General features: G+C 47.5%; 1 protein-coding gene across 4 annotated transcripts in view; it reads left to right on the top strand.

The window, feature by feature from the left end:
• LOC146860611 (protein FAM169B-like) overlaps positions 1–25,302 on the top strand; it is a 303,909-nt gene that overhangs the window by 267,148 nt on the left and 11,459 nt on the right. For all 4 annotated transcript variants that reach the window (XM_085644507.1, XM_085644506.1, XM_085644509.1 and 1 more), the window contains 2 exons: positions 10,492–10,620; positions 22,247–22,350. In XM_085644507.1, coding sequence (XP_085500633.1) covers positions 10,492–10,620; positions 22,247–22,350 — 233 coding nt within the window. The remainder of the gene's footprint in view (positions 1–10,491; positions 10,621–22,246; positions 22,351–25,302) is intronic.

Genomic DNA, 25,302 nt, shown 5'->3' with positions numbered 1-25,302 from the left:
GCTGTCATCTCACACATGTGAAGCAACATTGCCTGTACAACTTACTGCCGTAGCTGTGGTTCTGCCTAGCACCAACAAGCCAGCCTGGCTGCTTGGAGAGGTAGGCAGAGTGCCTGATCCTGCAGGTGGAGATATTGTCCAGGAGTAGCTAGCCATGTTCCTGGTGCATGGAACCCCCTGAAGAAGTCAATTTGGTATTGGGAGTGTGACAGGCACCGAGCTGCGACTTGTCTCCCAGCGGGGGTCATGTGGCAATTTGCATGAAGCGACAACAGCTTCTTAAGTACCAGCGTGCCATCCAGCATCTCCACTGTAACCTGAGAAACCTGTTCTGGCACTCCGCTGTAGACAAAGGAGTCATCACCACCGTAGCTGGTGGAACCCCCCTCCCCTCCCCGACACCCAAGAGGCTGCAATTGCCGAAGTTGGATGAACACTTAACCAGCCCTGTCATGCAGTTTTCTTCAGCAATGAGATCCAAGGGGTGAGGCCTCTGCCACAACTCTGCTCCCACTCTCAACTTGTGTGACCGCGAAGGGCACACCACACCCTCCCACAACGTTGCTGAGGCACATTCGCACAGACAGGTAAAACTCAAGCCCATTTTGGAAGACTCAGAGTGTCTTACGCTAGTGCTGCACGTTGAAGGGAGTTTGAGTTTATTTGATCAGTGCTTTCACTTTAAATGGAGTAATGGGTGCCAATACGAACTCTATTGCAAGACACCAACTGACATGACATGAGTTTACCTGCAGAAACCAGATAATAAACTCTCACCTTGCCAATTCTAGCTTTAGGTTTTCCTGCAGTAGATTGGTAGCTGCAGCCACAGAGATAGATTGCTGTAGAAGTGCTAAGAAAGACATTTCAAGCATGAAAATTGGGGCGCTTACCTCAAATTTGGATAACAGCACTTTGGTAAATCTACCAAGTGTAGTGACAAGGGCCTGTGTTTGGGGTAGGGGAGCAAAGGGAAGATGCATGGTGAGCGCTACAACAATCTGGCTCGGAAAACCGCTGCTGCCATATTGGAATAGACTGTATAGAGGCATTGGGCGCTCACCCACGTACGTGTTGGTAGACTGGAAGCTGCCATGTTAAAATCATGTAGTGCACCAGAAGTCGTGGCAGCAGTACTAGCTGGAAAAAGCTCCTGTATAGTGAGGAGGTGTTGTTGCAACAACAGGGGAAGGAGGCGACGGGAAGCAAGATAAAATAAAATACGGGCAGGAAAGAAATGTTCCTTCCTAGTTGTAGATTTGATGTGAAACTGCAGCAGCCCGTAATTGTGAAGCACATGCAGCACACACACGTCATTGCAACAACAGGGGATGGAGGGGGCAGGAGGGAAGATACAATAAAATATGAGCAAGAACGAAATGTAGGATGCATGCGCTGTCTAAAACAAGGAGAAGCTGGGAACAAATAAATCCCGTACCGCAAACCTATGAATAAAACATGCTAGCAATGTGGTGTGGCGTAACAAACAGAGCTGCCGACTTGGGGCTGGAGAACCAGTCTAGAGTCTCGGCGTAAAACCGAATCCAATATAGAAATAAAATTAATAACAAGGAGGTTTTCACCCGAAATTTCGGCCTCTCACCTTCCACACCTAAGGGAACGCCAGGGATGACATGGTTCTGTCAAGCCTTCAGTACACAAGCATGCAGGAAAAACACATTCTATGTCAAGGCACAGGCGATCTCCATGCAGGGACGCGTCGTCGCCATTACCGCGAAAGTGAAAGTGATCGCAATCGCGCGCTGCGAGCGATGCGCTTAATGAGCATGTCGAGGAAAGCCAGATTGCGCCTCTGCTCCTAAGCGCGTGCCAACGCGCGTAACCGCAAGCTCTAGGCCGCCACAAGCAAAAGCATGTGGTAGCAGTTTCTGGAGCCACACACTAAATGTCTCGCAGAGCAGCGCATGCGCTGGCTCAGCGAGACCTAAAAAACGGTCATGCTGTTTCGATTTTTTTTCCCCTTTTTCCTTTGCCAATTTTTCATCGCCCCATTTTGTGTAATAAACAAATTATAGCCAGAAAATGAACAAATAATATATAAAACCATAACCATTTGATTTGTAACAAGGTAAAGTAGGTTAAGGGCAATCCGCATTCGATGAAAATCAGGTTAAATATACTGCCTCTGCATTGGAATTTAAAAACCATTCAACTGAATTTAAATGCCTACATCTGTCCTAAATTTGTCAGACAATGCTTTGAGCAACGAAGGCTGGAACACCCCTATTTCATATCCCTCTTTAAAGATTAGACAGAAAGACCGTGGACTTCTGTGGGGCAGTGACTTCAGCTAGCCCTGGTGTAATTTTTGTTGTCAATTGGCACTTGCATAGCGCACAAAGCTTTTAAAGCGGCAGCTAAGCACGTTTCGGTAGTCCGGGGTGTGACTTTTCAGACAGACGAGGCGAGACTGTGACATCTCTCTTGGAACTCGGCGTCAGTGCCTGAGATTAGCCCATACGATCTCCTTCCTGTTCCTGGAGAATTTAACAGATGTGAAAAACAAATGACAATCAGCAAATGAGTGGAAATAGCAGAAGGGCATTTAAAAAAAAAATGAATATTAATGTTTACATATATGAGAGCCAACTAAAATGAGACTATAAACTTTCCGGGGGTGGAGTTACCATTATTTGCACGCAGATGTCGAAGAGGCACTCTGCACCTTTAACACACTTTTCAAATATGTACCAGTTCCTGATTAAAAAAACTGGACTTACACGTGCCTCCGACACATCTGGTTAATAAAGTGTGCAGCATAAATTAAAAATGCCTGTATTTAATCACGGATATTTGCAGGTACAGTATTCACATAAATGTACAGGAGAGGTGTTATGCATACAAATTGAACCGTAAAGGGTTTATGGTACAACTCCACTAACACAAGTTCTTTGTGGGATGTGTGAGTACAGAACAGTGTTATTATTAGATGTTTACATCCGGGGTACTGCCGGTCGGGAGTAATGGTCTTTTAAAAAAGCCTCACTGAGTTCATGTATGTAGTGCCTCCCAGGATTCTTTTCTGGTGCATTTCAACCCCCTCACTGACCGATTGTTGGTAGATTCTTCATCTGAATCGTGCAGGTTTCTTAGGTTGGTATACATGAAATGCGTGATATAGCTCACTGAGTAGAAGGGTAGAAGTTCTCTTCAGTTGTGAATGAAAATTATTCTTTAGCCATATCACTTTGACTAGAGCCTGGTCTCATAAAGACTAGAAAGAACCCCTAGTTGTTAGTAGAGTCCGTTCCGGACAGGCCTTTTATCAGTGGCGGCCGCCTTAAACAAAGGGTGGTGAGACGGGTGAAGGGGACATTGGAGGGGGAGCACGGGAGTGGGGTGTCACGCAGGGGGGGTGTAAGTAATAATATATTTTTTTTAAAAAAAAGAACTTATGTGAAACTGCTGGCCGCCTCCCGCGTTGTGACTTGCCTCCTGTCCTCTGCCTGGTCTCAGCAGCCCCTGGAAAAAACTCCCATCCAATCCGGGGATTGGCCTGAACGGGCTGGAAAGACGCTCTGCTCAGACCAGGGACTCTGTGGGGTTTCTCTAGCCCAGCTGTTCAATGCAGCCGGGCTGGAGAAACCTAAGTGCGCATGTGTGTTTTGGCCAGCTTGAGATGGTCAGCCGATCACAAATAAGCACTTAGGGAGTGCACACAGCGCTCCTTCCCCTCCCATACCTCGGCCCCATCCCTCCCTACATAGTGGGCTCAGAGCCAGCAAATGAAAAATAAAACAATGCTAAAACATCGTTTTATTTTTCGTTTGCTGGCTCTGAGCCAGGCAGTGAGGCTACGCTCCTTCTCCATTGCAGAGGAGCCACAGCTGCCTTTTATTCCACCAGCCATTTTTCCGGTGAGCTGGAGGCCTGTTTTGAAAGACCCTGGGGGCTTCTGGGCCTCTGTCATTTTCTTCAGCTCCCAGGGGTTAATTGCAGCAGACAGGTGATGCTTCAAGAGAGAGAGGAAGAGAAGATGGGAGGAGGAAGGTAGAGAGATTGCGATCAAATAGAGAAGGGAGAGGGGATGGGTGGAATGAGAGAGAAGGTGCGAGGAGAGGAAGGATGCAGGGCTGGTTTGACCATTTTGGCAGAGCTGCTTCTGGTGCCCTAGTACATGTTTTATGTATGTTTTATGTATGATACAATTTCTGTACACACTAATATCCCCATACATATCGGTGATGATATCAAGCCAAGTCATTTCTGAACTGGGACACAAGCAACCCAAGACCGATTTTGGCCAAGTTGGCCCTTTCACTCAGGTGCAGCTTGACTCTGGGGTCTCAGTGAGTATAGGACTAACGCCTGAATATAACTGCCTCACTTAGGTAATCATAGCGGAATAAACAACAAGCACTGGTAGATGCGCTTAGTTTCACCTACTCTCTGGGCAGGATAGCTGCAAGTAAGAAGAGTCAATCGCTAGTGCAACTACAAACACATTGTGCGAAACCGGGCCATGAGAAGTGGTTCAAAATAAAACGAGAAAAGCTGGGGTAGGGTAGAAGGGAGCAACAAGGAGCTTGTGAGTTAAGGCCAGGCATCAAATGTTAAAGCAGCACATGAGGGAGAAAAGAAGTGGATTGAGAGGGAGTAACATGAAGCATGAGGAGGGAAACAGCATATCAAGGAGAGAACGGAAAACACACACTCTTATGACATGTTAGAAGCCAGCACAAACAGTTGAGGTCTCCTCCAAGCATCTTCCCATCTTAAAGCCTGATTCTGACAACTGTTTGTCTATTTATAATTTGGCTCAGTGTATTAAATTTGAACGTGTGATCAGAATTATCGAAAATGATTCATATAATAAGGTTCTGCCTATGTTGGCACCTTTTAATACTCTTCCTTCTTGGAAGAATCTGCTAATATGCTGAATTTTCTGCAGTGTTCAGCAAAATGAAACGGTGTGGGTGTGGCAGTGTGCTCTCTGCAGAAGGGCAGACTTGGGCTCCTGTAACTGCTTGGACCATCCAGGGAGTGTGAACATTTTGGGCATTCACAAATGTTTTTCCTGGCCATTCCTAATTTGGAGTCCTACAAAAGGGAAGAATGAGTCTGTTTCCTTGGTGGGAAATGGTGTGCAATACTTCCAGATTTCAGTGAGGTAGAGAGAGAGGGTTCCGATTCCTCGCAAAATGTACTTAAAGGTGGAGAAGAAAAAATGAAAACTCTCACTGTGTTATTAAGGCCTATATCCACAAAGCGCAGGCCTGTGAATCGTCAGTTTTACCGACAATTCACTGGGCCAAGCGTGAGGAAAGAGTGTCTTTGTGTGGTAGAGAGAAGTCTGTGTGTAGACGAGGGGGTGCATGTGCTTCTATATGGCACTTTATGGAACTTTTGTGAATCCCATAAAAGTCTACAGAAATCAAAGGAGGATACTTGCACTTTTTGTATTTCTGTCTTTAAAAGATACGAATCAGGTTCCTGAAGACTAAAGGCCTGTATTTAAAAACATGCCTTTGAATGATGACTGTGTTTAAGCACGAGATTTCAAAGATTTGACATCCCACAACCATGTGGTCCTGTGAAAAATGTTCTTGAGGGTTACCTTGTGCATGTTTTGTACTTTTTTTAGAGCATTGATGAACGCTTGTATTTTACAGGGGTATTTTTTGCTTCAGCTCACTTCCCCACTCATTTTCCAAGCCAAGGGTTTCAAAGCACGAAAAGTAAAAGAAACTCCAACATACCTAGCAATTTGTTCTCTTGCTCTTGGTGCCGCATTCCAATGGTATATATTTGTTTAATTTGTGCTCCTGTTTTCAAATTGTTAGACTAGCATGCAAACTAACCTAGAAGAACATGTGAATTTGGTTGGTGAAATGCTAACCACACTTTGCTGTCCTTTGGCATATATAAATGCTGAGAGAAGATGTTCTATTTCAAATGGCGAACTTCCGGTTAGTGAATTGATTAAATCTCCTCTTTTTCTCTGCGCCTCAATCGACCTCACGCTACAGTAGTGTCAAACTGCACTGACAACACCACATGCACAACCAAGATTGGAGCTAACAAACCGAGCAGAGAGCCCTTAAAAACACATTGCGCTTCAGGAGTTAGTCGGGCGGGAGCACTTGAGTGGGTCCCTGCCTTGGCCCTGGTGGACTGGTTAATGTGGTGCTCAAAACACGCAGCGGTGCTTACAAGAAGTTCCAGCGTAGCACATGAAAACAGTACTTGGGCCACAGGAGACTGATAAGAGAAGCACATGACAAAACAACAGGAAATAGTATGCTGCAGCCGATAGAAATGGTGGAAAAGTAAGTGGCAAGCACAAGAACCAATGAAAAGCAAGGGCCGGATGTAAGCCTGTTTTAAAATTTATATTAACAGTAGATTTCACAAGCACAGCACAAGCTCTGTGCAGGCAAAACTTATAAAGGTGATGGTTGGAATGCTAGAATGAATCTCAACTGCTGATAATTACTTTGGGCCGCATCCCAGTCCATCATTTTTTTGCCCACTATGCCACCTTTTATTAAACCCCAGTGACTGAGATTGATTCAAGTATTCCTTCCATCACTGTTTTGTATTCTTCACTGTGATTCCATAACTTTGACAGTTTGGGCTGAATTGCTCCTATTGGAGCAGGACCAGGGTTGATTTGCATATGACTGGGTCTAATCTTGGGTGGCTTGATGGGCAAAAATATGATGGCCTGGGATGCGGCCTGAGTAATTACCAGCTACTGTAATTAATTCAAGCATTCTATCCATCTCTTTCCTGTATACCTCAGAGGAAATATACGATACATCTATTTGTGGAACTTGTTTCTGCACATCTTATTAAGTGTGATGATTTCTGCAGCATGGGTAGCCAGAAAATGGCAGAGCAAGCTTGAGATGGACCAAGATGGACAGTGCCTGGTCCGATCATTCAGCTGTGATGTCTAGTATGTATCCAGAAGCAGCAGCTGAACCAGGGCCCCTCACCTAACCAAATTAGTGAAAAGCCCCTGGCACAAAATTACTCCAGAAAGCCTTACCCGACACCTGGACTCTTAGAGACTAGGTATGCCTGTGGACTTGGATGAGGCCACACAAACCTACCATAATTGGATCACCAATAATATTGACTTCATAGCACCCCTAAAGTATGCCACCTTTAAAAGGCCCACCCCATCTGAACCATGGTTTGATGAAATCCTGAGACAACAGAAACGAGTCTGCCGAAGGCTGGAAAGGAAGTGGCGCTCGAATTTTGAAAAAGACAACAAGCTTGCATACAAAAAAGCCTGGGTAAACTACAAAATAAAAATTTCCACTAATCAAAAACAATATTTCTCTACCAAAATAGGTGCTTCGCTCAACTCCTTTAAAGAACTCCTTTCCACAGTACAGAAACTGAGTAAACTCCCTGCCCAGAAAAACGCAGGTATAAACCATGACTTCTTTAACCAGTTAGCACTCTTCTTTCAAGCAAAAGTAAAAGCGGTCTCATACTTCTTTATCCTCACCAGGGAGGAGGAGGAGGGCAACCCCACAGTTCCTCCACTACTAAGATGGAGATCTTACGTGAGGAGAGTCTCTCAGCAGACACGATCCCCTGCCTCCACAATTTTAGCAACATCTCGGTAACGCAGGTTATGACTATGCTTTGTCAGACGAGATCAGGTTCACCGTGGGACCCCTGTCCCCCTAAAATCCTCCACTTGGCCCCGAAGGCTACGGCCCATTTCTTCACTGGGGTTTGCAATTATATGTGCTCAGTTGGATACTTCCTGATTGCCTGGAAGAAGGCATCTATTCTGCCATTGTTGAAAAAACAAACTTAGATAGTCGAGATGCGAACAGCTACAGGCCTATCTCCCGTCTTCCTCTGCCCGCTAAGATAATTGAAAAGGCCATGAACATAGAACTCACCAAGTTCCTGGAAGACAATAAGTTACAAGACTGCGCACAATATGGCTTCAGAAGTCAACACGGCACCGAGCTGGCCCTAATCAATGTGTCGGAAGAAATCAGAGAGGTCCTGGATAAAGGGGGGAGGTCAGCTCTGATCCTTTTGGACCTTTAACACGGTGGACCACAATCGGCTAATTAGCCGCCTCTCTTCGGTGGGAATCAGGAGCAAGGCTCTGGCCCTTCTGAAGTCCTTTGTCTCGGACAGAGAACAACGTGTGGAGCTTGACGGGCATAGCTCATCCTGGTGTACCCTGTCCTGTGGGGTGCCACAGGGCTTTTCACTGAGCCCAACACTTCTCAACCTGTATGTTACCCCCCTCAGTTCACAAGGTCCTTTGGATTCAAAACAGTATCATATGCCAACGACATGCAGATCTTGGCGTCCTTTTCTGGAGACCCCACAGACACTGCTTTAAGATTCCAAGACTGTTTGCGCAAAGTCGTATACTGGATGTCCCAAAACTGCCTTAAACTAAACGCAGGGCAAACGGAGGTGCTCCTATTTGGGCGTGACACCTCTTTCTGGCACCCAAGCTGGTGGCCTCAGGAAATGGCTGTAATTCCCATACCAGTCTCCAAGGTTAAAAACCTCGGTGTTTATATCCACTCCAAGCTCTCCTTTGAGGGGCAAATCAATGCCATCACCTCTTCCTGTTTTTTATGATCAAAACCATCAGAAAGATCCTTCCTTTCATCCCTCTAGAGCTCCAGAAAGCGCTGGTAACAGCGCTCAGATTGTCCAGACTGGATTATTGTAGTGGGCTTTTTTTTTACATACGTTGACACATTCTCAATAAAATGCAGGTCCTGCAGAAGCAGCGGCCCGCTTGCTGCTTGATATCCCGAAACATCAATCAGTAGCACATGCTTTACCAACCTTGCATTGGTTACCAGTTAAAAAAAGGATCAATTCAAGGCCCTCGACATCGCCTTTAAGGCACTTCATGGAATCGGCCCTGACTTCCTGGCAAACAAGTTCAAGTGGTATCTCCCAGAGAGGGAGCTTCGCTCTGCAACATCTGCAAATCTTGTAGTCCCCAGGATCAAAATGGCATCTTGGGGGGGGATTAGAAGTGTGGGGGGGACGGAATCTTTGTTTCAGGCACAGCCAGATTGTGGAATTCACTCCCAATTGGACTGAAGACAGAAAGCAACCTCATGGCCTTTCGTAAAACCTTAAAAACTTTGCTGTTTAACAACTAACAGTCCGATCTCCTCGGACTCCCCGCGCAGGCTCACACATCAGGATGAGCCGCCGTGCCTAGACACCTCAGGGTAGTAGCGCGTGTTATAAATCCAAATTTCATTTCATTTCAATTTCAAATGGAATTGCAGATCCAGATAAGAACTTAGGGCCTCATTACTATGATGGTGGGACTGCCACAGACAGGACATTTGAGGCGGTCCCACTGCCAACAGCCCTTCGGTCCGACCGCCGCATTACAGTGCTGGCAGTTTGACCCCATTTCTGCCAGGGGACAGACCGCCGCCTCCAACAGGATCTCAGATCCCTACGGGGCGTTGGGCGAGTCAGGCACCGCCGATCACATTACTTTACTCTGTCAGACAGCCTGTTCATGGCGTGAACTCTTTCATGTACAAGCTGTTGGAAACAGACTTGGGGGCCCCAAACAGGGCCCCTGTTTTTCATGGGCCGGCCCTGTCTCTCGTGGGCCACTGCAAAGTGGCCTTGGGGGCACATGTAGTGCCCCTACTCATATCCATGAACCATGTGCCATGCACCACGTGCAGGAAGTGCTCCTGTTCACGGCGGCTTGTGCTACAGCCTTTTTCCTGGGCCGCAGCACAAGCTGCAGTGAAAAAAAGCACTGTTGCGACTGCCAGCACTGCTGTCGCATTGTAATTTGGCGGTCAGACCACCGTCTGCTTGTTGTGCGGTCTCCTGGCAGTCATGAAAGCTGGCGACGGTCTGACCGCCAGCTATCAAAATAAGGCCTTTAGATAGTGAATCTCACTCTGACATATCTATCAGAAGCCAATTCCATGAAACTAGTGCTAAGGACAGAAATGCCTGATTATCCAGTACAGGTGATGGGAGGGATATCGACAGTAAGCACTGGTAAAAGGAAGATCTTGCCAAATAAAGGCAGACAGTTTAGGACCTGGGGGTCTCTGGAGACTCTTGGGAACAGCATCAATTGTTAAGCAGATCCTGGTTCTGCTTGTAACTAAGCCTAGGCACCTAGTTAAGAATGTTGTTTGAACAAGTTAATTGCCAGAACACAGCTGGTAAGTGTAGAAATTAGCAGCTACACGTAGGATAATTTGAAGTTGTTTTCACAGGGTTAAGGCCCCAGCTAAATGTCGACATCCAGTGGAAGAGAGCACAGCTCCTAACCAAAGCAGAGAAAGAGATTCACCTTGTGCCAAGGCTTCTATTATTCTTCACTCAGCTGTACATTAGTGATTATAGTTCTGTTTTGGCACAGTCAGCCCCAAATCATTTGTTAGTGATTTCCCTGTATTATACCCCTTCCCTGTCAAGCTTGGTTACGCAACACTATAAGTCCTATTATTCTTACTGTTCCTTCTTCAGTTTGCCAGAAGTTTCTATATTCTCATCCGGAAGAACAGGATAGATTGTGGGAGGTGGAAGCACCAGGAGACTGGAGTCAGCGAGAGAACATTTGGTTAAAGATACAGCTGAGACGGAGGATGTCCGACCGTGAGTACAATCTTCTGTCAGTCATCATTTTGGATGCGTTTTTTGTTAGGATATGTTATGTGTATTTGTAAAGCACACTATCACCCACAAGAGTATTCCGATGCTGAGAAGGTGTGTGTGCCTAGCCCTAACTATGGTAGGTTGCTAAATTGAAAGGCCAGATCTTCAGTTTCTTGCGGAGTTCAAGAAGCGAGGTGCAGGCTCTGATGTGGAGTAGAAGGCTGTTCCATGCTTTAGGAGTCATGTAAAAGAACGCCCAACCCCATGATCTAGTTCTGTGTGGAAAGTGTGAGAGTAGGAGTCCTGCGAAGTGGAGATTTGTGGTTGGCTCAGGGGCCTAAGTTGTGTAGCGCATTTAATGTATGTGCGAGGAGTTTGAAATCAGTGCATTTGTGTATTTGGAGCAGGTGGAGTTCCTTGAGATTTGGTGTGATGTCAGTTCTGTGTGGGAGGCTGAGGATGAGCCTGACTGCCGAGTTCTGAATGGTTTGTAGTCTTCTAGTTAGTTGCTAGGTGATCCTAACTTAGAGACTGTTATCATTATCCAACTTGCTGGTTACTAGGGCATGAGTGACAGTTTTTCAAGTGTTGTTTCGGAGCCTTTTGAAGATCTTCCTCTGGATCCTCAGGGTTTGGAAGCAGAATGCAGTGATGGCATTGACTTGGGCAGTCATGTGCAGTTTGCTGTTGATAATTATTCCGAGGTTCCTGGCGTGGGTACGGATCAGAGTTCAGCCGGCCACCAGTTGGAGTCCCATTGTGAAGTGTTCTTGTCAAAGGTCACTACTTTTGTCTTGAGTGTTGAGCTTGAGATAATTGGCTTTCAGTTTCTGGGTTTGGGGTCTTGTCCGAGATAAAGAGTATGAGTTGCATGTCGTCGTAGTAGTAGAGGATGCTGATGTGTGCATTTATGACATTGGCCTTTGGCATCATGTATGCTTTGAAAAGGGTGGGACTGAGCGATGAACTTTGAGACACACTCCAGATGAGTTTGCAGGCTTCCGAGGAGTAAGGTACCAGACTGATAGCCTGTGTTCCATCCGTTAAGAAGGAGCAGATCCGGAGAAGTGTGGGTCCTTGGAGCCAGTCTCTTGCAGGCGCCTGATGAATGGGGTGCGAGACCCTGTCAAATGCTTCAGAGAGGTCCAGGAGAATGAGGGTGCCCTATCTCCTCTGTCAATGATCATGCAGATGTTGTCTATGGCGGTGATCATTGCTGTTTCTGTACTGTCGTTGAGTCTGTATCAAGACTGTGTGGTGTGGAGCTGGTGGTTGCTTAGGTGGCCAGTGCGCATTCAGGTATGGCAGGAGGGAGATGGGTCTGCGGTTGTACACCATGAGTGGGTCAGCGGATGGTTCTTTGAGCAGGTGCATAACGGTGGCTTGGTTCCAGGTGTCCAGGAATGTGGCTGTGGCTGAGTCTATTGGGGTGGTGATTGCTGATCAATAGGATTCCTTTGGTGAAGGTGTGGTTGGGTAAGGGACAGATGGGAACTCCAAGTGGATGGCCTTCATAGTAGCAGCGATTTTGAATGTGGTGGTGGCGGCCCACAAGGTCAGGGTTTGTTCTGTGGCCTTGATGGGAAGTTCAGTTGTGACGTTGACTGAGTCCGGTTGAGGGTCGAACTTGCTGTATTTTGAGCTGATTCTGTTATATAAAATTCTGATCATTTATTGAAGAGCTCTTGCGAGGGCGCGATGTTGGTAGAAGCAGAAAGTGCATTGTAATTTCGATGATGGCAAAGATTTCCTTGCTGCTGTTACTTCTGGCGTCGATGAGATCTGCAAGAGCTGTGCGCTTGATGTTCTGTATCTGTTGGTGGTAGCGTCTTAGGGCTGATTTGAAGATTTATATATCTGTAGTGTCTTGAATTGTTCAACACAAAAAGATGATGGACCAAATGCTGAACATTGTTAAATATTTACCCCCAGTACAGAGATCTGGGCCTAAATCCATCGTTATTTTGCTCACCATGCTTTTCCAGTTTGGACCCAGCCATATGCAAATCAGTCTTGGCCCTCCTCCACATGGGAACAGTCCAATCCAAACTACCAGGCCAGGTCCTTTCTGTAACAGAAGCAAGCATCATGGGACTGGTTTCTGGGTATCACCCCTCATTAGTCAGGCTAGGTTGAATCCAATGACATAATGAGCAGGGAACCCACATCTTGGCTTACCCTTCCCATTTAGGGCACTATAGCAACACAAAAATATGATGGATGGAATGCTGAACATTGGAAAACATTCAGCCCCAGTACAGAGAGCTGGGCCTGAATCTATTGTTATTTTGCTCATCATGCCATTCCAATTTGCACCCAGCGATATGCATATCAGTCTTGACCCTGCTCTCCAGGGGAACAGTCCAGCCCACACTGCTGGGCTAGGTTCTACCTGGACAGGGAAAAAGCATCCTGGGACCAGTTTCAGGGTATTACCCCCTCATCTGCCATGCTAGCTTGAATCAAATGGCATAGTGAGCACGGTCCCACGTCTGGGCATACCCTTCCCCCTTAGGGCGACTATAGCAACACTAAAATATGATGGAATGCGTAACATTGGCAAACATTCACCTCCAGTACAGAGAACTGAGCCTAAACCCATCATTTTATTGCTCACCATGTAATTCCAGGTTGGACCCAGCCATATGAAAATGAGTCCTGACCATGCTTCCCATGGGAACAGGCCAGCCCGAACTGCTAAGTCAGGTCTTCCCTGAACCAGAAACAAGCATCCTGGGACCGGTTTCGGGGTATCACACCTTATCAGCCAGGCTAGCTTGAATCCAGTGCAATGGCATAGTGAGCACGGGACCCACGTCTGGGGATACCCTTCCCACTTAGGGCGACTAAAGCAACACAAAAAGATGATGGATGGTATGCTGAACATTGTCAAACATTCACCCCCAGTACAATGATTTGGGCCTAAACCCATTGTTCTTTTGCTCACCATGCCATTCCAGTTTGGACCCAGCCATATGCAAACCAGTCTTGACCCTGCTCCCGATGGGAACAGTCCAACCGAACTGCTCGGCTAGATCATCCCTGGACAGGAAACAAGCATCCTGGGACCGGTTTCGGGACTGATTTTACTAATAATTGGGTCATTGACAAAAATCTCTGTGACAGATCCCCATCAGGTGTGCCAGGGTTGAGTCACAACTCCAAGGCTTGTAGTGACTGCCCGTCGATAATAAACCTGAAAGCCATCCTGGACCGCAAGGCGAAACTTTACATCGCCAGTCACAAGAAGTTTTCTCGACGAGACAGATCTAAGTCATTGCAGAGGCTGGACTTCTTTGCGCTCCAAATCATCTAGTAAGTCCAAAAAGAAAGAAAAGAAATCAGAGCTGTACTCAGCCTCCTCTTGCATTCGTCTGAGCAGGCGCTTGCACATGATCTAGCTCCCGGAGTTGCTCGACTTCTGTGACAATCCTGCAACTTGTTTCCGCACAGCCTGAGTTTCAGGGGCCGTCTGCCGCTCCACAACAGATCAGAGAGATCCGCTGAGCCATGCTCCAGCTCTTCTGATTTTTGCCGACTACCTCTGGCATGCCTACAGGCCTCAAGGAGGCAAGAGGCCTTCCCTTCCCTAGTTATATGCTCTAAGCCCGTCGCAATGCTTCCGGCTCCGGGTCAGACCCGCCTCCGGATCCACGGCCCAATGCCAGTCCGTGGAAATTCTACACCAGTACTGAATTCATTAACGCCCGATGAGGAAATAATCATACGTTGCTGGTCAAACCTCAACCAAAGGTGCGCCCGACCACAGTTGAGGCACTGCTTCCTCTGCTTGATCTACTGCCCCTACAAGGGAGAAAACACACCCTACATTTCTTTTTTGGCACAGATTCAGACAATGATTGATGTGGGTGATGAGTTGGCTCAGCTCTATCAAGACAGTAATTGGTATGAGGACTTGCAGGAAACTAGTGGCCTTGATACCTCCCTTGAAATGGGCCTTCTCTCACCCCGTGGTCCAGCCACCAACAAATCTGCTTCCTACGCCATCGTAATGCGCAGGGTAGCTGAAATCCTTGACCACCAGCTTCCCACCTTGTAGGTAAAAATGAATGAGCTGATGGAAGTCCTCCAACAAGGACAAACATCTTCTGAGCCTTTCTGCCATTCAGTGAGGCATTGACGGATACATTGGTTGGAGCCTAGGCCAAGCTTTACTCTTGCCCGCTGTCAATAGACAAATAGTAAGAGGCTGTAGCCTGGCCCTGGAAACCCTGCAATCCTACCTCAGCACCCTTACCCGAAAGTATTGTTGTGCAGTCATCCACAAGCAGATCTAATCCCAACACTTTTCCTACTGCTCTCCCCAATAGGGAGTCCAAATCGGTGGAAATGTTTGGGAAGCAAGTTTTCTGATCCACCAGCCTGGCTCGCCTTTCAGTAAATGTCAGGTACCTCCTGGGATGCTATTCCCTCACCCTTTGGGACCTGGTGGCTCAAGTTCTCCCTAGATCTCTAACCTATCCTTACCCAGTTCATCCAGAATGGTTGTGATGCGGCAAAGATTACAATTCATTGTGACTTGTACACCACCGATTCCATTGGATGAGCCTTTGGCACCAATGTCGCCATTGGCTGCGATCAACCGAGTTCTCTGACATTGTCCACTACTCCCTTATGGACGTTCCCTTTGACTGGACTTGCCTATTTGGGGGCAAGGCTGATTCCACTTTAGAATAATTTAAATAGAGCTACTTCACACTCTAAGCTTATCTGCTCCGCCTTGCCAACCGCATCAACCTTACCGCTCCTTATTTGGATTTTGTTACCCTGTTGCCCTGTATCGTCAGCCTGTTCAGCAAGGAACCCAGTAGTTTCGCGGTCGAGGCCATGATGCCCACGCGGCCATGGCCAACGGACATCCCAGTCCACATCAAAATGAATGAATGTTGCGGTGGAACGCCCACCGCAACACCCATTGCCCACCCATTTCACACTAACCATAGCGTGAAAGGGGGCCTTATGTACAAGGCAGCGTTAAGCCACTTAAAGTGGCTTAACACTGCCTTGTAAATTAGGCGCAACCCCTATCGCCACCACAATGTCTGTAAAAGTGACTTTGTGATGGCGATAGGGCTTGAACATATGCCCCTATTATTGGTCAGAATGGCTCACCAGAGCATCTGTCCATTTTGTTCATCTCTGCAGGCTTGTTTATCATGAACCTTGATGAACAGGGCAACCAACCTCAATGGAGGATCTCACCTAACAACCCCCAAGTGGCAAGTATTGTATGAGAGATCAATGGCACCGATTGCAGTTTGTCATCAAGGGCGAAAGTAGCCCATTGTGCTCCACGGATTCGCAATCAGTATTTCAATCCAACAGTGTTTGTATAGCTGGGCTAATTACCCGTGAGGGTATCCAGGCACTGAGTAACACAGCTCAGTTCAAAAGCCAGGTCTTGGGTCTCTTCCTGAAATCATCCAGAGGGTGTTGTCCGGAGATGGAGGAGAAGGACGTTCCAGGACTTGGCGGTGAGATAGGAGAAGGAACGGCCTTCGCTGTGGCTTCGGCGGATGTACGGGGTCTGTGCGACGGTGGGGGAGTGAAGGTCTCTGGGGGGGGTTGGTGGAAATTCAGGCTGTGGTTGATGTATGCTGGTCCTAGGTCATGGAGGGCTTTGTAGGCGTGTGTCAGTATCTTCTAATTTACATCTTTTCTGGACGGTGAGCAAATGGAGGTTCCTGAGTTGTGAGGTGATGTGAGTCTGTTTGGGCAGGTTGAGGATGAGGATGAGTCTGGCCGCTGACTTCTTTATCATCTGTAATCTCTTCATGAGTTTAGTGGTGGTTCCTGCGTACAGAGTGTTGCCATAGTTCAGCTGGCTGGTGACTAGTGCTTGAGTGACGGTGTTCCTCATACTGATGGGGAGCCATTCGAAGATTTTTCGGAGCATGCAAAGAGTGTGGAAGCAGGCGGAGGAGACTGCGTTGATCTGTCTCTTCATGGTGATCTTGCTGTCCAGTATGATGCCGAGGTTGTGGGCGTGGTCTGTCGGTGTGGGTGTGGGTGTGAGTTCAGTGGGCCACCAGGTGTCATTCCAAGGATAGGTGTTGTTGCCAAAGATGAACACTTCGGTCTTGTCAGTGTTGAGCTTCGGACAGTTAGTTTTCTTCCAGTTGGTGACGTTCTTCATGGAGTTGTGGAAGTTGGTCTTTGTAGTGGTGGGGTCTGTTGAGAGCGGGAGGATGAGTTGGGTGTTGTTGGCGTTGGATATAATGTTGAGGTTGTGGGTTTTGGTGATGTCAGTTAGAGGTGTCATGTAGGTGTTGAAGAGGATGGGGCTGAGGGCGGAACCTTGAGGGATGCTGCAGATGGTACACTTGGGTTCTGAGGTGAAGGGAGGCAAGTGGATTCTCTGAGTTTGTCCAGTGAGAAATTATGCTATCGCCCTAAGTGGGAAGGGTATACCCAGATGTGGGTCCCATGCTCACTACACCACTGGATTCAAGCTAGTCTGGCTGATGATGGGTGATACCCTGAAACCAGTCCCAGGATGCATGTTTCCGGTCCAGGGAGGATCTGGCTTGGTAGTTCGGGCTGTACTGTTCCCACAAGGAACAGGGTCAAGACTGATTTGCATATGGCTGGGTCCAAACTGGGGTGGTGTGGTGAGCAAAAGAATGATGAATTTAACTCAGATTCTTGTGAATGGGGGTGAATGTTTGCATTGTCCGGCATTCCGTCCATCAATTGTTTCTTTTGCATATGTCGCCCTAAGTGGGAAGGGTATGCCCAGACATGGGTCCTGTGCTCACTATACCACTGGATTCAAGCTAGCCTGACTGATGAAGGGTGATGCCCTGAAACCGGTACCATTTTGAATGTTTCCGGTCAAGACTGATTTGCATTTGGCTGGGTCCAAACTGGGGTGGTGTGGTGAGCAAAAGGGTGATGGATTTAACCCAGATCCTTGTGAATGGGGGTGAATGTTTGCATTGTCCAGCATTGCATCCATCAATTGTTTCTTTTGCATCCATCTGAGGGCATCTTCCTGGATCCCGATGTGGTGCAGGTCAAGGATCAGAGCGGCCGATTTTCCTCTGTTGAGGAGGGTGCTGATGTCTTCCGTGGCGGTGATTACGGTGGTCTCAATGCTGTGGTTGGTGCGTATACCGAATTGGGAGGCATCGAGCAGGTTGTTTTTCCCCAGGTTTTCAGTGAGCTGCTGGTTGATGGCATTCTCTAGGTCTTTGGTGGGGAAAGGGAGCAGTTAGAGGAGCAGTAGTTCTGGAGTTCTCTGGGTTAGGTGGAGCGTTTCTTGAGTAGAGGTCTGACTTCTGTTTGTTTTCATGTGTCGGGAAAAGTGGCTACGGTAATGGATGCGTTGAGGATGGTGGTGAGTTGATAGCTGATATCCTTGCCTCCGAGGTTGAAGAGGTGGTGGGGGCAGGGGTCCGTGGCTGTTCGCGAGTGGATGGAGTTCATGATGTCTGTGGTGTTCTGCGTGGTGAGCTGTTCCCAAGTGGTGAGTGGCTGATCGTGAGAGGCTCCCGTTGAAGCGAAGAGGGTGTGGAGGTCAGGGGGTTATGGCACAAAGTTCTTGTAGATGGCAGCCATCTCGTTGTAGAAGTGGTCTGCTAGGCCGTTGCAGAGTTCTTGTGAGGGAGGGCTTGTGTTCTTGGTGGCCGTAGGGCAGGAGAACTCTCTGATAATGCTGAAGAATCCCTTGGTGTGGTTGCACTTGCTTCAATGCGGTTTGCCAGGGCGTCTTTTTTTACATCTTTGAGCCGCTGGTGGTATTTGTTTAGGGCTGACTTAAAAGTGGCTCGGTCTCTGGTGTCTCCGCTGGTGCTCTATCTTCTTTCCAATTGTTTGCTGCTGTGTTTCATATTCCTGAGTTCTGACGTGTACCAGCTGGCTTGTTTGGTGACTCTGCAGGTCTTGACTTGTACAATGGGGACAACTCCGTCAGAGACATTGGTGATCCAGGTGGTGAAGTTCTGGACTGCTTTCTCCAGGTTGGTTGCGTGGTTGGGCTGGGTGGTGTTGAGGTTGTCTCTCCATTGCGTCTGTGTCACTTTATTCCATCTGCAGAAGGGGGTGTTAGAGGGGCTGGTGGCGGTGCAAGGTGAGCCAGCGATGAAGTGGACGATGGAGTGATTGGTCCAGGTGAGTTCTGTGGCATGGCTGTATTTGACTCTGTCGCTGGCTGTGAAAATCAGGTTCAGTGTGTGTCCTGACCTGTGCGTGGGGTCGGTGACCAGCTGGGTCAGCCCTATGTTGCCCATGCGTTACAAGAGGTTGACTGAGTTTGTGTCTGTGGAGCCGTTCAGGTGGAAGTTAAGGTCTCCGAGGAAAATGTATATCTTGGACTTGATTGCTAGTGGGGCAATGAAGTCGGTAATGGCATTGCAAAAACCGGTGCATGTTCCTGGGCTTTTGTATGGGAGGGTGCCTCTGATGGTTGTTCTGTCATTGGTGTCGAGTTGGAAATTGCGGTGTACCATGATACGAGTGGTGTCGTCCTCTGTGGCGGTGCAGCAGATTGTTTCTATATGGATGATGGTGACGCCTCCTCCTTGTTTGTTGGTGCGCTCTCGGTGTGCCATCTTGTAGCCATTTGGCATGGCGGGAGCGGAGGGGGAGTTAAGCCAAGTTTCTGTGATAAAAATCGTGTTGGGGCGCAGGTGAAGATGATGGAGATGGTGTCCCAGACTTCGATGGCATGTTTACAGAGAGATTAGGCATTGAGCAGGAGGCATCGGAGGGGTTCTGGGGGGGGGAGGGGGTTGCTGTTGGCGCAGGTGGAGTGGCACGGGTTTCACTGAAGGTGGAAGGTCCTGAGTTGCAGGTGAAGAGACAGTGGTGGCTGGTGAAAGCTCTGCTGTTGAGCGAGGAGGATTGAGGCAGCAGTTGTTCTGACGGCTGCTGTCCAGGGCTCGCAGTTCACGGCAGAGTACTTGTGGGTGGTCGGTCAGCCAGGGTTCATGGCGCTCAGCCTCCATTAAGTAGTCCTGGGAGGAGGACAGGGCGCTGGGTGGCAGGAGGGCTAATGGGAGGGAATAGCAGGTGGCTCTTGGCAGTAACTAAGGGGAAAAAGATCTGAGTGGCAGAACTGGAAGCACTGCAAAGTACTGGCTACAAAAAACCTGGGCAACGGAGAGACGTATGCAAAGTCAGGAGACCTGCTGCATGGAAGCTGGTTGGGGGCCTTCTTAATGGGGTCACGCTGTGGCCTTCATTAAGTAGGTCATGGAACAGGGGCTGGGTGCTGGGTGGCGGGAAGTGGGAGGGCAAACGGGCTTGAAAAGCGGGCAGCTCCTTCTGGCAACCAAGGGGAAAAAGATCTGATCGGCAGAACTAGAAGCCCGGCAAAGTACTGGCAGCAAAAACCCTGGGCAATGGAGAGATGTAGGCAGAGTCACAAGACCTGCTATGTGGAAGCTGTTCGGGGACCTGTTCCGAGGTGCAGTTCCAGAACTCCACCCGGTCCTGCTGTAGGGAGTCAGAGACCACGCTGACACAGCACCACTTCCGGCTGAAAAGTGGGACACTCAAAGTAAAAGATCTGTACAAATAGCCTCCTTGATAAATTCAGGCCCCTCACTGCCCTCTGCGACAGCACCCATGTGGGCTGTGGAAGTTCCTCCCCAGGTGCCACACTGCTGGAGAATTTAGTTATGCGATGAGGTAGCAGCCCTTTCTCATAAAGGTCTCTGGTGGTTGCCCAGAGCCACTGGTCTGACAATCAACAGGTGTTGTCACCTAGTCAGGACCCACTATTGAGGACCATCCACTTGAGTGACTGCTTCAGGTCTCATCAGCAATCTATTCTGCCAACGCTGCCCTTCTCGGGAAAAAGTGCCCCTTACCTCTGCCAGATTTTCACTCCTGTACAGGCACAACCCATGGCACGGCTGGGGCTTTTCTCTCTTCCTTGCCACTTTTGAGTTGACTGCTCCTATGGGGGCAGAATGAGCATCTAATTTGCGGCCTTCCGAGGCAACTGCACTGTACCCCTTCCTTGTGAGGCACCTCAGGAGCAGGCCATGAGTACTGGGTTTGATTACTGCATGTAACCAAGAACCCAGGCAGGCACTCTGTAACATCAGTGCTGGCCCAAAATATTTCAGGCCTACAAAAATTAGGTGTCATCAGATGTAGTATTGTTCTCTTCAACTGGTAGTTTTAGCTGGGCGAGTATCTGTGCCTCTGGTACATCGTGTGAATACACCCCCCTCTCCCCAAGTGCTCCTTCATTCTCCTGAGCCTTTTTTTCGCCCCTGCTATGTTACAGCAGGGCTTTCATGCCTCAGTTTTTTATCCTAGTTCTCTGTAGATAGGAATTTGTGATCGAGACTTTTCTTCTTGAGGGTTTGCCTTGTTAAAGGGGAGGAAGATTTAGAGGCTGGCGGTCCTTGATGGGCTTCAGCGCCTGCCATGGCCCCTTCACTTGCATTTTATCTGCATGTCCAAGAAAAACCTGTAGCTCTGTAGCAAGATCTTGGATCATTTGCAGAGGGTGAAGGAGAGCTTGCATTGTGAGTGAATACAGAAGAAACAGCTTCTAAGGAAGTATCCACTCGATTTGTTACTTGCAGTAGTAAATTTGACCATCCAACAGCGATCCATCTTATACTCTAGTGGCTCTCATTCAAAGCCAGATTCTTATATAAAACAGAATCCATCACGCACAGGACTATCCACTCAGCCGCTCCTCAATACCTGATTAATAAGCTGGCCCTGTTAGAAGGCAAGCACTCTCTTGGCAGCCTTGAAATGCTTCTAATAGAACTTCAGTCATTTAAAAAAGTGGTCATGATGGCCCGGTCTTTCATAGGCAGTGAAGCCGAAATCTGGAACTCCATCCTGCAAGCCTTATGCACCCCAAGCCTCTCGCATTATTAAAAAAAGAACTAAAACTCTTACTTTTCCAAAGATGCTTTCACCTAAGCCTTATTTAACTGTCTCTAGATCTAAGACTTCACTTTCTTTTCTTTTCTCCATCCTCTGACTTCCTTGGCTTCTCCTGTGCAGTCATTCCACCCCCTCATACTTCCTTTGCATTCTCTGTAAGTGGCATCTCAGTTCTTTTGTGGTCTCTCTCTGTTGCATCCGAAGTGAAATTTCTTAAAATACTTTCTTCTCCTTTCTAGCATAGTGGGGATGGTTCATCTTGCTGATCTTGTATGTAGTACCTGCTCCTGGATTTGTTTATACTGTATGATAAGTACTCCTTTCTCTCTCTAATAAAGGCCTACTTTGATATTTCTTCTCAAGCGTATAGCATCCCTATGTGTGTTGCAGGTTTTGCACTGTAATGTTATTAGTACCGGCAGCCTGGTAAATTTTCATGTTTCACATATTTATGCTCTTTTCCCTCTTCACCTTTCAAATTTGTTTAGTTGTGCTTAATTCTGTGCTGTAATTTGGTATGCTTTGTATTGTAATATTCATCCAGTTTTGTAAAGTGCTCTAATGCTCTTGGGCTATGTTCACTCTGCATAAAACTGCATAACTAAATAAATAGTCCTATGGAACATACCCGATGGTGTGGCTGTAGGAATTTCTCACTCTATGGTGAGGACTTAGTAGTTCTTGTGAGATAATCCAGCTTTATTCAGTTAATATCCATGTCTTAACATTTCGCCTTCAATTGCAGTCCACGGGGCACCTGAAGATTCTTTTAAGGAGGCAAATGTCTGCAGCGTGAAGAGAGACGAAGAAGAGATATCTAGCCAATCTTCAGTCGGTCAGATCATTGAGGTACAGTTTTATGATCCATATAACTGTTTATAGTTTTGTTTTACACAGGTCTGCCAATGGAATGGCACTGATCAGTCCCCCGAGCATATAGGACCCTGTCATCATAAGCAAAATTAGTGGCATGAAAAAGAGGTCCTACGACTTATCGGGAAGAACCGGCTTTCAGATTGTCTGCAGCTTTATCTGTAAGGGCAGCCTGCAACATCTTGTGAAGTTTATTTCAAAAAACGTGCTGATTTATCAATGATCAGGATCACACTCAGACAAAGTTCCATCTATATTCAAGAGGTGAACGCACACGTGCGTCATGGGGATATTCTTCTAAATCTACTTGAAGAGTGTTGTTAGGACATTTTTGCTTAGAATCACCAGGTTTGTCATATGTACCATAACTGTGGAGTTCAGTGTTGGAACGATACTCTAGAGGCAGTGTGCTTGAACAGAGTTTATTGTGAAAGAAAATTAAATCTGTTCAGAAACCTACTTCACATTAGGTACTTCCTCTTAGTCTAGTATTTCCTCTCTATGGTCTGTGCTCCCATGCTAACTGGTCCTGCATGTGTTTCCATCTGAGATCACAAGGAATATAGCAAAATACATGAGAATAAGACAGTTTCTAAGATAACATGTTAATAGTGAAATAACACACCCCTTCCCAACTGAGATATAAACCAAAGGTAAACACCGATCAGATTTGATCTAAAGTAAAATCCTCAATCTTCCCTCAACCAAGAGCTTCTCAGCCTCCTCAACCAAGAACTTCTTCTCAAAACCATTGGGTCACTTCCGTCATCTGCATTAACTTTCGAGTACTCACAACATACACTGGGAGCCACAGACATATTTACAGAAATATTGAGAAAGACATTATCACCCTAGCCAGGCACTTTTAGCATCGATCTCAATAGATGGCAAAGAGCCCTTAACCCTGCAAGCTGAAACCCTGATTAGAATTCCATCCCCTGTTCCAACCCCAACTCTTACAGCTACATTCAGTGCCTAAGTCAGGTATGGACCACTTCGCTTCTCTTTTCTGGTTTTCATTGGAATTTCTAAGTGCACTATTTGACCCACTTACACTTTCTGCAGGTCTGCCCACCTAGTATTCATATAGGGAAACATCCATTACAGCGCACTGCTATTACAACGCAACTGTTACAACGCAACTGCTGTTACATCGCATGCCATTACAACGCCGGCCATTACAACGCATACCATTACAACGCATACCATTACAACGCATGTCATTACAACGCATTATAAGGGAAGTGTTGGAAATGGCCCTTTTTTGCAGGGTTATCCCCAAACTTTTTGCTTCTTCCTCCTTTGTTTTTCCTGACCCGTGGTTGTTGGCTATAGGACTCTGGGCACTTTACCACTGCTGATCAGTGCTAAAGTGCAAATGCTCTCTGTATAAATTGTTACTATGATTGGTTATCCATGATTGGCTGGTTTGGTTTACCTGTCAGACCCTAGTACAGTGCACCAGGAGTGCTCAGGGCTTGTAAATGCAAATGCTGCTGGTGGGCTTGCAGCACCAGTTGTGCCACCCACAGAAGCAGCCTTGTAAAATGTGTCTAAGGCCTGCTATTGCAGAGCCTGTGTGCAGTCTCGCACTGCCATGTCGACTGGGTAAGTGCACCCACTTACCAGTCCCTAAACCTTCCCTTTGCTTCATATCATTCATCCCTATGGTAGGCCCAAGGGCAGGGTGCATTGTAAGCATAAGGTAGGACAAGCCCTGATGTTTGTGGCATGTCCTAATAGTGAATTACAGCCATTTTCGTTTTTCACTATTGCAAGGCTACCTGTTCTCCATAGGCCAGAATGGGCAGTTTGATTATTACATTTTATAATCCTAAACTGACTCAGGGAACATGGTAGAAATTCGGGTTTAGTATGCCTGAACTCAGAATGATAAAAATACATCTTTTAGTGAAGTTGGTTTTAACATTCTGTGTTTGAAAAATACCACTTTTCGAAAGTAGGTATTTTCTTGTCTAACCATCCAAACCTGCCTTTGCTAGGCTGTGTATTCCTTGTCTGGAGTTTTGAGTGACAGGGGCAGGGGGCTGGGGAATTCCCGGAGACAGGGTGAGTCAGCACAGGGCTGAATAGAGAGATCTGCATCTAGATGGGAGGGAGGAGTTGCACCTGGGACATGAATAGGACAGTGCCTGCCCCCCACAGTGCTAGCTCCACCCCCTGTGGTGCGTCTGATATCTCTGCCCTGCACTGTGAAAGGAGAGAAGGAATCATGTCAACAAAGTGCTCCAGGGCTGTGCTTTCCCGCCACAATGCTGGCTCCACCTCCTGTGGGGCGTCTGATGTTTCTGCCCTGCACTGTGAAAGGAAAGAAGGAGTCATGTAAACAGAGTGCTCCAGAACTGGTTTGGACTGGGCAAAGGCCCCTCTGCCATCAGAGGACAAAGGATTTTGGGGTATAAATATTGGGACCCTGATCCCAAGAAATTAGATCATCCTGGAATCAAGAAGGAACCTCTGCCAAGGAGAAAGCTGGTAGACTGAAGAGGAAGGACTGTCCTGCTGTGTGTTTGTGGGCTGACCTGCAGTTGCTTTGCTGCCAAGGAGAGGGGAAGGACTTTGCTGTTACTGTGTCCCCTTGCTTGAAAAGATCTCCAAGGGCCTGAGGAGAGCTGGCCTCCTGTTAAGAAGTCCCAGGAACAAAAGGACTTCACCCCTAGCTTCCCCCTGAACTCTGCCGAGTGAGTTCTGCCCTTCCTAGAGCGCTTGATCCAATTGTGGGGCCTCTGGAAGTTGTGCCTGCTGCTTGGGGAGCTGGACAATAAGATAATAAGAAGATCTGCAACTTTCACACATCGCTCGCTTGCGGAGCGCATCGTCGACAGTGCGAGAAAATTCCCGCCGCTGCGAAGATCGTCGCAGTGCCTGTTGCTGCTGCAAGAGCCGACGCATCGTTCGCTTGCGGAG

The sequence above is a fragment of the Triturus cristatus genome, chromosome 3_1, assembly GCF_964204655.1.
Source record: "Triturus cristatus chromosome 3_1, aTriCri1.1, whole genome shotgun sequence".
In the NCBI taxonomy this organism is placed as follows: Eukaryota; Metazoa; Chordata; class Amphibia; order Caudata; family Salamandridae; genus Triturus; species Triturus cristatus.
Note: the sequence above shows the minus strand (reverse complement) of the source record. Positions and strands in the feature narration are given on the sequence as shown.